At 46.6% G+C, this 15,143-nt stretch overlaps 1 protein-coding gene across 1 annotated transcript in view; it reads left to right on the top strand.

The window, feature by feature from the left end:
- Positions 1-288: 288 nt before the first annotated feature.
- The window catches only part of TMIE (transmembrane inner ear), a 62,888-nt gene continuing 48,033 nt past the window's right edge, over positions 289-15,143 (top strand). Inside the window, exon 1 of the mRNA XM_075828814.1 lies at positions 289-416. Coding sequence (XP_075684929.1) covers positions 324-416 — 93 coding nt within the window. The 5' untranslated portion in view covers positions 289-323. The remainder of the gene's footprint in view (positions 417-15,143) is intronic.

The raw sequence follows: 15,143 nt of genomic DNA, 5'->3' as shown, positions 1-15,143 counted from the left end.
CCAGGCTTATTAATTAATGATCCCCCTGGGAAGCTCCGGGCTGTGTGGCTGAGACTGGAGAAAGCAAAGGCTGCACACACTGGAGCCCGGACTGCAGGCATCAATTCCCCGGCCTGAACCTGCTGCCTGCCCTACCCCTGCTTCCTGCCCTGCCGTCTACCCTACCCCTGCTGCCTGCCCTGCCCCTGCTGCCTGCCCTACCCCTGCTCCTGCCCCTGCTGCCTGCTCCTGCCCCTGCTGCCTGCCCTACCCCTGCTCCTACCCCTGCTGCCTGCTCCTGCCCCTGCTCCTGCCCCTGCTGCTGCTGATCACGGGGAGGGAAGATGGCGAGGACCCAGGAGCTCCGGATTCTTCTTCCACACCTGCTGTACATCCTGTCGGTCTCTTTCAGAAGTGCACAGAGTCAGATGGTGGAGGTGAGATGTGCTGCAGCCTACAGAGCATTGCACCCCTGATACATTGTAACAACATCTCCCTACAACATTGTTAGTAGTTTTGTTTTGTGCTTTGTAACAACTTTTCAGGGAGAGGATCTCCGTTCTCCTGATACATTGTGACACAGTGCAGTGAAGCCACATACAGCAGGCACATGGCTGAGTACTGGTGGGGGTTGAGTACTTCTAGGGGGCGGAGTACTGGTGGGGGGCTGAGTACTTCTAGGGGGCTGAGTACTTCTAGGGGGCTGAGTACTTCTAGGGGGCGGAGTACTGGTGGGGGGCTGAGTACTTCTAGGGGGCTGAGTACTGGTGGGGGGCTGAGTACTGGTGGGGGGTTGAGTACTGCTGGGGGGCTGAGTACTTCTGGGGGGCTGAGTACTTCTAGGGGGCTGAGTACTGGTGGGGGGCTGAGTACTGGTGGCGGGTTGAGTACTGCTGGGGGGCTGAGTACTTCTAGGGGGCTGAGTACTGGTGGAGGGCTGAGTACTTCTAGGGGGCGGAGTACTGTTGGAGGGCTGAGTACTTCTAGGGGGCTGAGTACTGGTGGAGGGCTGAGTACTTCTAGGGGGTTGAGTACTTCTGGGGGGGGCTGAGTACTGGTGGGGGGCTGTACATTATAATGATGAATTCTCTTCTGCCTCTTTATATCTGATCTCCTTGGAGTTTACATTGTTTATAGTCAGTTCCTCTTATTTGACTTGTTTGTTATATTTTGGAGAAACCTTTCCCGGAAGCCCCTTACCCCTAAGCAGTAGGGGGAGGGGTGATGTTTACAAGCTCCCACCTCCCCAAATAACAGATTTTACATTGGATTATATTATTTGTTTGTTTTTCTATTATTCTGGTATTTGTGTCCCTTTGGTTATTGCATTTTATATGGGATTCTATAGGATCTTTTATATGGACAGCGGGAATTGTTGATAGTCCTTTGGATTCTTCTTGCTGACATCATGGACTTGGTTTGTTGGACTTTTTATAAGATTTAAAGGGGTTTTCCCTACAATAACATGTATGCCATAAATCTGTTTGGGGGACCCCACTGTTCCTGAGACCAGGGTGCTCGACGACAGTGTGGGATAACTGGTAATATATCAGCTAGTTCTGTATTTCCCATAGACTTTGATGGAATGTGATCGCAGGTGCTTGACCATGTATCTTTCGGGAATGGAGACCCTGATCTCCGGATGAGATGAGACATTTATGGAAATCTAATCAAAAAGTCATAAAGATTATTCATGGGAAATAAAAAAACAGCACCTGCTCTGGGAGATGCTGCGTGTCCAGCACCCAAAGGGGCAACCCCTTTATAAAGTTCTTAGAGAATGGGCCAGATTTATTAAGGTATTTATGGCAATTTTCAGGATAAACACCATTTATATGAAGCTTCTGCGCCACTTGTTCTGAGAGATTTGTCAGCCCGAGAGAGATTCTGGCGCTTCGCTCACTTCTCCGCTTTCCTTTGCAGTATTATGAAAATGACAAATCATCCCAATAATCAATGTGGGGAAATAGTCGAAAAATTTCCTTATTGAATCTCCATAAAGGTTGTCCCTGCAGAGTTCACCCCTTTCAAATGGGAGCTGCTGCGGCAAACAGCTGATCGCCACAGGCTCGGCTCCTGACACCCCCTGCAATCAGCTGATCACCACAGGCCCGGCTCATGACACCCCCTGCAATCGACTGATCACCACAGGTCCGGCTCCTGACACCCCCTGCAATCAGCTGATCACCACATGTCCATCCTTGGGCTTCCCCAGCAATCTGCTGATCACCACAGGTCCAGCTTCCAACAACCACTGCAATTGGCTGATCACCATAAGTCCGACTCCCAGCCTCCCTAGCAATCGGCTGATCCCCACAGGTCCGGCTCCTGGTACCCCAGCGATCAGCTGATCCCCATAGTTCTGGCGCCCAGCACCCCCAGCAATCAGCTGATCACCACAGGTCCGGCTCCAAACAACCCCTGCAATTGGCTGATCACCATAAGTCCGGCTCCTGGTATCCCAGCGATCAGCTGATCACCACAGGTCTGGCTCCAGGTACCCCAGCAATCAGCTGATCCCCACAGGTCCATCTCTGGGCACCCCAGCAATCAGCTGATTACCACAGGTCCATCTCTGGGCACCCCAGCAATCAGCTGATTACCACAGGTCCATCTCTGGGCACCCCAGCAATCAGCTGATCACTACAAGTCCAGGAGAAAACAAAGACAGACAGGTGAATGCATTACACTGTAGCGCCAAGTGGGGTTTCGAGTGGGGGACTCCTCCCTATATTGTCCGTATGCCTTTATAGCACAAATGGACAGGGGGTGTCTTCATGAGACAGCCCCTTTAAGGCCTCCTGCAGCACAGAACATGGAGCCTGTATGGTGGCACTCCGAGTTCTTACGGGACTGTGTTACTCTATGTGTCGCCTTATTCTATGCATCTCCGCAATACGACACGCAATACAGCACTTGATATGAAATAAGGTCATACAGAGGAACCACAAACATCACAATCCAAACAATAATCACAATCACCACAATCCAAACAATAATCACAATCACCACAATCCAAACAATAATCACAATCATCACAATCCAAACAATAATCACAATCACCACAATCCAAACAATAATCACAATCACCACAATCCAAACAATAATCACAATCACCACAATCCAAACAATAATCACAATCACCACAATCCAAACAATAATCACAATCATCACAATCCAAACAATAATCACAATCCAAACAATAATCACAATCACCACAATCCAAACAATAATCACAATCACCACAATCCAAACAATAATCACAATCATCACAATCCAAACAATAATCACAATCATCACAATTATCACAATCCAAACAATAATCACAATCACCACAATACAAATAATAATCACAATACAAACAATAATCACAATCACCACAATCCAAACAATAATCACAATCACCACAATCCAAACAATAATCACAATCACCACAATCCAAACAATAATCACAATCATCACAATGCAAACAATAATCACAATCACCACAATCCAAACAATAATCACAATCACCACAATCCAAACAATAATCAAAATTATCACAATCCAAACAATAATCACAATCACCACAATACAAACAATAATCACAATCATCACAATCCAAACAATAATCACTATCACCACAATACAAACAATAATCACAATCACAACAATCCAAACAATAATCACAATCACCACAATACAAAAAATAATCACAATCACCACAATACAAACAATAATCACAATCACCACAATACAAAAAATAATCACAATCACCACAATGCAAACAATAATCACAATCACCACAATACAAACAATAATCACAACAATCCAAACAATAATCACAATACAAACAATAATCACAATCACCACAATCCAAACAATAATCACAATCACCACAATCCAAACAATAATCACAATCACAACAATCCAAACAATAATCACAATCATCACAATCCAAACAATAATCACAATCACCACAATCCAAACAATAATCACAATTATCACAATCCAAACATTAATCACAATCACCACAATCCAAACAATAATCACAATCACCACAATCCAAACAATAATCACAATCACCACAATCCAAACAATAATCACAATCACCACAATCCAAACATTAATCACAATCACCACAATCCAAACAATAATCACAATCACCACAATCCAAACAATAATCACAATCACCACAATCCAAACAATAATCACAATCACCACAATCCAAACATTAATCACAATCACCACAATCCAAACAATAACCACAATCACCACAATCCAAACAATAATCACAATCACCACAATCCAAACAATAATCACAATCATCACAATCCAAACAATAATCACAATCACCACAATCCAACCAATAATCACAATCATCACAATCCAACCAATAATCACAATCACCACAATCCAACCAATAATCACAATCCAAACAATAATCACAATAACCACAATACAAACAATAATCACAATCCAAACAATAATCACAATACAAAAAATAATCACAATCCAAACAATAATCACAATCACCACAATACAAACAATAATCACAATCATCACAATGCAAACAATAATCACAATCACCACAATCCAAACAATAATCACAATCACCACAATCCAAACAATAATCAAAATTATCACAATCCAAACAATAATCACAATCACCACAATCCAAACAATAATCACAATCACCACAATCCAAATAATAATCACAATTATCACAATCCAAACAATAATCACAATCACCACAATACAAAAAATAATCACAATCACCACAATACAAAAAATAATCACAATCACCACAATGCAAACAATAATCACAATCACCACAATGCAAACAATAATCACAATCATCACAATCCAAACAATAATCACAATCACCACAATACAAAAAATAATCACAATCACCACAATCCAAACAATAATCACAATCACCACAATCCAAACAATAATCACAATCACCACAATCCAAACAATAATCACAATCACCACAATCCAAACAATAATCACAATCATCACAATCCAAACAATAATCACAATCACCACAATCCAAACAATAATCAAAATTATCACAATCCAACCAATAATCACAATCATCACAATCCAAACATTAATTAGAATCATCACAATCCAAACAATAATCACAATCACCACAATCCAAACAATAATCACAATCATCACAATCCAAACAATAATCACAATCACCACAATACAAACAATAATCACAATCACCACAATACAAACAATAATCACAACAATCCAAACAATAATCACAATACAAACAATACAAACAATAATCACAATACAAACAATAATCACAATACAAACAATAATCACAATACAAACAATAATCACAATCACCACAATCCAAACAATAATCACAATCACCACAATCCAAACAATAATCACAATCACCACAATCCAAACAATAATCACAATCACCACAATCCAAACAATAATCACAATCACCACAATCCAAACAATAATCACAATCACCACAATCCAAACAATAATCACAATCACCACAATCCAAACAATAATCACAATCACCACAATCCAACCAATAATCACAATCACCACAATCCAAACAATAATCACAATCACCACAATCCAAACAATAATCACAATCACCACAATCCAAACAATAATCAAAATTATCACAATCCAACCAATAATCAAAATTATCACAATCCAACCAATAATCACAATCACCACAATCCAACCAATAATCACAATCCAAACAATAATCACAATCACCACAATCCAAACAATAATCAAAATTATCACAATCCAACCAATAATCACAATCATCACAATCCAAACAATAATCACAATCACCACAATCCAACCAATAATCACAATCCAAACAATAATCACAATCATCACAATCCAAACATTAATTAGAATCATCACAATCCAACCAATAATCACAATCACCACAATCCAAACAATAATCACAATGACCCCAATACATCATTGTATTGCCCCCATATTGGTCACCCCACTTTCCCTGACAGAAGAAGAGGCTCCTGGGAAGTTTAGAGGAGTCAGGATATTATGGGGGCATCGTCCTGTGGGTGGAGGGGTCATCTTCTGGCATCTTCCTCAGCAGCAGGGTCACGGGTGGTGGGTAAATGCAGCGTGACGGCTCAGATCTGTCGCCAGCTCTGCTATATCACCACTTGTCAGGATCATTTCCCTGCAGAGCGGCTGCCAAATAACCAGAGGTACGAATTCTGCACGCGTAACCCCGGGGTGTAATACATATAAACCTAATGCACTATCACAAACATGATGGGGGTGGGGGTGGGAATACAACTGTTAAGGGGGCATTGTGCTGTCACAATTATGGGGGCACTGTGGTCATCACTGTTATGGGGCACTGTTGCTATTACTGGTATAGGGGCACTTTGGCTGTTACTGTTACGGGGACACAGTGTATGTCACTGGTATGGGATCACTGTAGCTATGACTGCTATGGTGGCACTGTTGCTATCACTATTATAGGGGCCCTTGGCTGTTTATGTGATGGGGCACTGTGGCTGTTGATGTGATGGGGGCACTGTGGCTGTTGATGTGATGGGGCACTGTGGCTGTTGATGTGTTGGGGGCACTGTGGCTGTTGATGTGATGGGGGCACTGTGGCTGTTGATGTGATGGGGCACTGTGGCTGTTGATGTGTTGGGGGCACTGTGGCTGTTGATGTGATGGGGGCACTGTGGCTGTTGATGTGTTGGGGGCACTGTGGCTGTTGATGTGATGGGGGCACTATGGCTGTTGATGTGATGGGAGCACTGTGGCTGTTGATGTGATGGGGCACTGTGGCTGTTGATGTGATGGGGGCACTATGGCTGTTGATGTGATGGGAGCATTGTGGCTGTTGATGTGATGGGGCACTGTGGCTGTTGATGTGTTGGGGGCACTGTAGCTGTTGATGTGATGGGGGCACTGTGGCTGTTGATGTGATGGGGGCACTATGGCTGTTGATGTGATGGGGGCACTGTGGCTGTTGATGTGATGGGGGCACTATGGCTGTTGATGTGATGGGGGCACTATGGCTGTTGATGTGTTGGGGGCACTGTGGCTGTTGATGTGATGGGGGCACTATGGCTGTTGATGTGATGGGGGCACTGTGGCTGTTGATGTGATGGGGGCACTATGGCTGTTGATGTGATGGGGCACTGTGGCTGTTGATGTGATGGGGGCACTATGGCTGTTGATGTGATGGGGGCACTATGGCTGTTGATGTGTTGGGGGCACTGTGGCTGTTGATGTGATGGGGGCACTGTGGCTGTCACTCTTATAGATTTACCATCACGTACGCCAGAAATTGGTGTAAATTATGGTGTAAATCTGCGTCTGCTCATATCCCGCAGAGATTGTAATTTCCGGCACACGGACAGCCAAAGATGCGCCAAATTTATTAAGAGGCGGGCGCTGTGCTCCGGGGACATCAGTCTGAGAATGGCGCATGAAGCGCAGAGTTAGTAACTTCCGCCATCGTGCGCGTTCTTCAGTGGATTACGGTCTATGTCAGGACTGTCCTTGAGTTTATCATTAACCCTCCCCCGTAATGTACTGACCCCGGCAAATCCAATTATCCGGCTCATATTCCTGTAATGACGTGACTGTGGCGACTTCTGCCTCGTCGTCCTGCGCAGACGACAAAACACCAAACAAACCGAACAACTCAATCTCTGAGCAGCAAAAAGGGACGAGCGCGGCGGGAGGGGAACGAGAAAAGGGGACACAACGGGCGCAAACCCTACATTACAGGGGCTGTAGGGTGGGGGGTACAGGGTGAAGATGGATTTAGAGGTAGGAGGGGGTTAATAAAGTAAGAAAAGGGAAGGGGGATTCACAGAACATTTTAAGTTGGGAGGATGAGGAGTAAATCGATCACATGCATATATATATATACACACACACACGCAGCACATATAGATACAAATACACTGCTAGGTCCGCACTTTCTGTCCCCACTGGGGCTCACAATCTGAATTCCCTATCGGTATGTTTGTTTCTTTGGGGTGTGGGCGGAAATTCAGAGGAAACCCACACAAACACGGGGAGAACATACAAACCCCATGCAGATGTCGCCTTTGGTTGGATTTGAACCCAGGGCCGCAGCGCTGCTAACCACTGAGCCACCGTGACGTGTTTTTCAGGGGTCGGCACCTTAGTTCCAGTGAAGGGTTAATTATTAATTACACAAAACATTGTGGACAATTGTCGCTTCCAACTTTGTGGGAACAGTTTGGGGTTCGGTCTTTTCTGTCCCTCATCACTGCGCCCGCTCCATAAAGATATGGCTGGTTTGGTTGGTCGGCTTGGTTGGTTGGTTGGTCGGTTGGTTGGTTGGTCGGTTGGTTGGTCGGTTGGTTGGTCGGCTGGTTGGTCGGTTGGTTGGGGGAGTTTGGGGTGGAGATCTTGACCGGCCGCACATGGTCCTGAACCCCATCCAACACCTTTTGGGATGAACTAGAACAGAGATTACGAGCCCGACCCCCTCCCCCAACATCAGTGTCTGACCCCACAATTGATCTTCTGGATGAAGGGGCAACAATTCTCACAACCCCAAAATCTTGTAGGAAGCCCCCAGGAGAGTGGAAGATGTTTTACTGCAAAGGGGGAACATGTCTAAGGATTTATAATGGGACGTAATGAAATCTCCTGTAGTGTAATGTGTGTGTGGGGGGGGGGGGGTCACATACTTTCCTCTATATAGTGTACACACATATATATAAACATACAGGACCCATATTTACAGGACAGAAAAGGATGGGGATGTATGGGCACCACTATGTATGTAAGAAATCTATATCTGGTGCTGCAATAACATGCAAAAAATATGCGAACTAGGAGAGAGGAAAAGGCAGATGTGCAAAATTCCGCACACCCAAAATAATAAGAAAGGGGCACGAAAAAGCCAAACTTTATTATACACAACATACAAAATATAAAAAAACATTTACAAAGCAGAAAGAATCAGCAAAGCTGTGAAAATGAAACCAGAAGAAAATCACAGCCAGAAATCTCAAGTAGCATCCAAATATGTGACAATATCAAAAGGATAAAACAGCCGTATAAATAATGTATCACCTGCAACTAGTGACCTGGGGAGCGACCACAAGCTGCACCACACAGGAATATAGAGTACAAGATAATATCTACACCCCAATGAGAGGAAACTATAACCACATAAATATGAATGTATATATATATTAGCTTGGTGACCGTATCTGCAATAGGCGGGTACAGCGCTGACCCTTCGTCGTCACCAGCAGCGCGGTCCTAGGCACAAAAAGCCACTGGATCTGAAGAGAAATGATCACGATAGAGAAAACGGATACATGACCCAAACAGGCTTTGGAATAAGGACAGACGGCCCCACGCGTATCACTGCCTCTGGGTGCAGATTCGTCAGGGGTGAATCATTTCTTATTATTTTGGGTGTAAGCAATATTGTACATGTGCCTTTTCCTCTCTCCTAGTAGGCGTATATACAGCACAGGACACATATATACAGCACAGGACACATATATACAGCACAGGACACATATATACAGCACAGGACACACACACACACACACACACATATATATATACTGTATATATATATATGTATACATATAGACATACAGCACAGGACACATATATACAGGACAGGACAGGACACACACACACACATTATATATATATATATATATATATATATATAGACATACAGCACAGGACACACATATACAGGACAGGACACACACATATATATAGACATTGTAATGTCCATGGCTGCGGGCTGTCAGCTCCGTTCTCCCCCTGACCGCCACAGCCACGAGTCGGCAAGCGCTGGCCCCAGCCTCCTCCACAGGAGAAGCCAGCTCTCGCGTCTACTCACCACAGCCGGATCCCGTAGGGTGTGCGCGCACGCTCCTGCCCGCTCTTAAAGGGGCAGCGCGCACACCAGACCTCGTTCATGACCCTTGACCCGTGAATACTCTGGACTATAAGAGGGGTCCAGCCCCCTAGTTCTTTGCCGGAGCTTTGCTGTGTATTCCTAGTCTGTATTGCATATGGCCCCCTAGTGTTTCCTGCTCCCAGTGTTCCTGTTCCTGTATCCTATACTTGTATCCTGATCTAGTGCCGTGCTGTGCTGTATACCACGCCTGTCCTGCTTCTCCACACCTGACGTCCACCTGCTGCCAAGTTCCTGCCAAGCCTGCCTTGCTACTGTCCGAGCTGCCACAGGTACTCTATACGAACTATAGACTTTGACCTGCATCCTGTTGGCCAGCTGTCTTACCACCAAGACGGTACGGCCCAGTGGGTCCACGAACCCCTCGTGACAGTAAGCTCAGGCCATTGACACCACTAGTCGATCCAAGACCATGACGACGTCACAAGAGATGCGGCAGATTTGCTGGACCTCCAGTCTCGACAGGACCAACTCCTCCAAGCTTTGAACATTCTCGTACGTCAACAGGAGGCACGAGCTGCCGTTCCTCCTACTACACCTCCTGGCAGTGTTGGTCCTCAGACTACACCTCCTGACAGTGTCGACCCGCGTTTTTCTTTGCCACTTCCGGACCGCTATGATGGAGACGCAGGTACCTGTCGTGGATTTTTGAACCAGTGCCAGATCCACTTCAGCCTGTATACTAGGACATTTTCATCTGATGGCACAAGGGTCACTTTCATCATCTCTCTCCTCACTGGCAAGGCTCTAGCATGGGCGAACCTTATCTGGGAGAGACAAGGACCAGAGACCCGTGACTTCCAAGCCTTTCTCCGGACTTTTCGAATGGTGTTTGAGGACCCTGGACGGGTCTCATCTGCAGCAGCTTCCTTGATTAAATTACGCCAAGGAGACACCTCCGTGAGTGAGTACGCCATCCACTTCCGCAACCTGGCGGGAGAGCTGTTATGGAACAATGAGGCTCTGGTGGCTGCATTCTGGCATGGACTGTCTCCTAAAATTAAGGACGAACTTTCCGCTCGAGACCTGCCATCTACCCTGGATGACCTCATCCTTCTGTCCGCCCGGATTGATATGCAGATCCGAGAACGCCTCCAACAGGTTCGTCGGGAGAGAGACCTTCCTAGTCTGGTTCCTACTTTGCAGCAACCCCTGCTGTCCTCAGATGTCGATCCTCCTAAGGAGTCTGTAAGGATGGACCAGTGTAAGCTATCCACCCAGGAGAGACAACGCAGACGCACTTCGGTACTTTGTCTATATTGTGGCCTCGGTGGCCATCTAGTGCGCCTGTGCCCCCAAAGATCCCAAAACCTAGGGTTGCTAGGAGTGACAACCCTGGGTAAAAATTGTCCTTACCCGTGACCATAGTGTCCGGCGAGAGAACGCATCAGGTCTCTGCGTATATGGACTCTGGATCCGCTGCTAATTTCATCCATAGAGACCTGGTGGGCCTTCTTCAATTACCCACCACCCCTCTGGAGAGCCCGTTGACAATTGCTTCAGTGGATGGTCTACCCCTGCCAGACCCAGTTATTGCTGTGACCAAACCACTGAGGCTTCAAGTAGGGGCTCTCCACTCCGAACTCCTGTCATTCTATGTCCTATCCAAAGCCGTTAACCCTGTGTAGCTGGGCCTGCCTTGGCTCAGATTGCATGCCCCAGTCCTGGACTGGAACTCTGGAGAAATTCTCCAGTGGGGCCCCGAGTGTCACAATCGTGGACTGGGACAGATTTGTTCGGCTCAGCCTCCTCTGTCTCAGTCATTGGCAGGATTTAGGCGGAGACACTGCCCCCATATTGGGCGTATGACTGTCCTATCGAGCTGCCTCCTGGTGCTTCCCTTCCCCTTGGTAGGGTATATCCTCTTTCCTTACCAGAGACTCTGTAAATGTCCGCCTATGTTAGAGAGAACTTGGAGCAAGGCTTCATACGCAAGTCTTCCTCCCCGGCAGGAGCCGGGTTCTTCTTCATCAAAAAGAAGGATGGTTCTCTTCGTCCCTGTATAGACTACCGGGGTCTCAACCAGATCACGGTGAAAAATAAGTATCCATTGTCATTGATCTCAGAATTATTTGACCGTATACGTGGTGCCAAGATTTTTTCCAAGTTAGACCTTACAACCTAATCCGGATTTGCCAGGGTGATGAATGGAAGACGGCATTTAACACCCGGGACGGACACTATGAATATCTAGTAAAGCCCTTCGGCCTGTGTAATGCCCCCGCGGTCTTCCAGGAGTTTATTAATGACATTTTCCGTGACCTCCTCTATGTTTGTGTTGTGGTCTATCTTGATGACATCTTGATTTTTTCTCCAGATCCTATAACGCATCAGAGACATGTCCGTCAAGTCTTGCTGCGGTTAAAGGAGAATCATCTGTACGCCAAATTGGAGAAGTGCGTGTTTGAGAGAGATGCGCTACCCTTCCTGGGCTACATCATCTCGAATAGAGGTCTCAAGATGGATCCTGAAAAGGTAAAGTCTGTCCTGGAATGGCCACGTCCTCAAGGCTTGAGGGCCATACAGCGCTTTCTTGGATTCGCCAATTTTTACAGACAGTTCATCCCAAACTTCTCTTCACTGAATTCTCCCATCTCTAACCTCACCAAGAAGGACATGAACACCAAGGTGTGGACTCCTGAGGCAGAGTCCGCATTCAATACCCTGAAGAGTGCCTTCACGTCAGCCTCTATCCTCCACCATCCAGATGTTTCCCTACAGTTCTCGTTGGAGGTGGACGCCTCCTCTGTTGGTGCAGGTGCACTCCTGTTCCAAAGAGGTTCCAAGGGCAAGTCAAGGGTATGTGGCTATTTCTCTAAGCTTTTCTCTTCCGCAGAACGCAACTACTCGATTGTGGATCGGGAGTTACTGGCCATCAAATTGGCTCTGGAGGGGTGGAGACATCTACTAGAGGGCGCAGCTCATCCAATCCTGATTTTTACAGACCACAAGAATCTGACCTACCTCCAGACAGCCCAACGGCTGAACCCTCGTCAGGCCAGGTGGTCACTGTTCTTTGCCAGGTTCCAGTTTGAGCTTCATTATCGCCCGGTCGACAAGAATGTGAGGGCCGATGCCTTGTCCAGGTCTTTTGAGACAGAAGACACCATGGAGATGCCCCAGAACATTATCGACCCTTCCTGTATTGTCTCAGTCAATCCACTTCAAGTTGGGGACATCCCTCCAGGGAGGACTTTTGTGTGCATGGCTGACCAAAGGAGAGTCCTCCGCTGTGGACACGCCTCTAGACTGGCAGGTCACGCAGGGATCCGTAAGACACGGGATTTGATTGCCCGTCATTTCTGGTGGCCCACGCTGCCCAAAGATCTTATGGACTTTGTTTCCTCCTGCTCTGTGTGTGCAGCTAACAAGGTCGCTCACTCCAGACCCGCTGGTCTGCTCCAGCCATTGCCTGTGCCCGATGCTCCCTGGCAGCATATAGCTATGGGCTTTGTTATTGACCTGCCTCTCTCTGCCAGATGCAGTACTGTCTGGGTGGTGGTGGATCGATTTTCGAAAATGGCCCACTTCGTTCCTCTGACCGGCCTTCCGTCTGCTCCTCAACTGACCAAGCGTTTATCCAACACATCTTCAGCCTGCACGGCTTGCCGCAGCATATTGTGTCTGATCGGGGGGTTCAGTTCACCTCGAGGTTCTGGAGAGCCCTCTGCGGACTTCTAGGTGTGAGGTTGGACTTTTCCTCGGCCTACCATCCTCAGTCCAATGGACAGGTTGAGAGGATCAATCAAATCTTGGAGAACTACCTGCGTCACTTCGTCTCTAGGCAGCATGATGACTGGGTGCAGTTGCTTACGTGGGCTGAATTCTCCTACAACAATCTTACCAGCGAGTCCACAAGGAACATTCCGTTCTTCATAGTCCTTGGCCAACACCCACAAATACCTCTCCCGGTTCCTGATTCATCCAAGGTACCAGCTGCTGACGCGGCCTTTAGGGACTTTCTACAGATTTGGCGGCAGACTCGATCCTCCATCCTGCTGGCAGTTGACCATATGAATTGGAGGGCGGACACAAGGAGAAGAGAATCGCCTCAGTTTTTTCCTGGCACAAAGGTCTGGCTGTTCTCTAGGAACATACGACTAAGGGTGCCGTCATGCAAGTTTGCTCCCAGGTTCCTTGGACCATTCGAGATCCTACAACAGATCAACCCTGTCGCCTATAAGCTTCGGCTGCCTCCTACCCTTAAGATCCCCAACTCCTTCCATGTATCCCTCCTGAAGCCAGTGGTCCTGAACCGCTACACCAAGACTCCTAACCCTGTGGTTGTCGCCAGCGGCCCTTCAGACTTATTTGAGGTTCAAGAGATCCTGGACACCAAAAGAGTGAGAGGAAAGACCATTTATTTGGTTTATTGGAGGGGATTTGGTCCTGAAGAGAGGTCTTGGGAGCCAGAGGAGAACCTCAACGCTCCTGCTCTTCTGAAAAAGTTTCTCTCTCGCTCTGGTCCCAAGAAGAGGGGGCTCCGGTCCCAAGAAGAGGGGGCGTAAGAGGGGGGATACTGTAATGCCCGTGGCTGCGGGCTGTCAGCTCCGTTCTCCCTCTGACAGCCGCAGCCACGAGTCGGCAAGGGCTGGCCCCAGCCTCCTTCTACTCACCACAGCCGTAGGCGCGGTTAGATACAGTGGCTCAACAGACAGTATCACACATGATAAGATTAGATACAGTGGCTGAGCAGACAGTATCACACATGATAGGATTAGATACAGTGGCTCAGCAGACAGTATCACACATGATAGGATTAGATATAGTGGCTCAGCAGACGGTATCACACATGATTGGATTAGATATAGAGCCCAGCAGACAGTATCACACATGATCGGATTAGATACAGTGACTCAGCAGACAGTATCACACATGATAAGATTAGATACAGTGGCTGAGCAGACAGTATCACACATGATAGGATTAGATACAGTGGCTCAGCAGACAGTATCACACATGATAGGATTAGATATAGTGGCTCAGCAGACGGTATCACACATGATTGGATTAGATATAGGGCCCAGCAGACAGTATCACACATGATCGGATTAGATACAGGGCTCAGCTCACTGACATTGCAGCTCCAGCGCTGGACCCAGGAAAGGTAAGTATAAGAATTATTTTCCTTTTTGATGTGTTACTAATTATTTTTGTGTGTTTGTGTTTTTTTACAAGTTCGGTTGTTGGACTACTTCAGATT

Source organism: Rhinoderma darwinii, chromosome 5 (assembly GCF_050947455.1).
Source record: "Rhinoderma darwinii isolate aRhiDar2 chromosome 5, aRhiDar2.hap1, whole genome shotgun sequence".
Lineage (NCBI taxonomy): Eukaryota > Metazoa > Chordata > Amphibia > Anura > Rhinodermatidae > Rhinoderma > Rhinoderma darwinii.
Note: the sequence above shows the minus strand (reverse complement) of the source record. Positions and strands in the feature narration are given on the sequence as shown.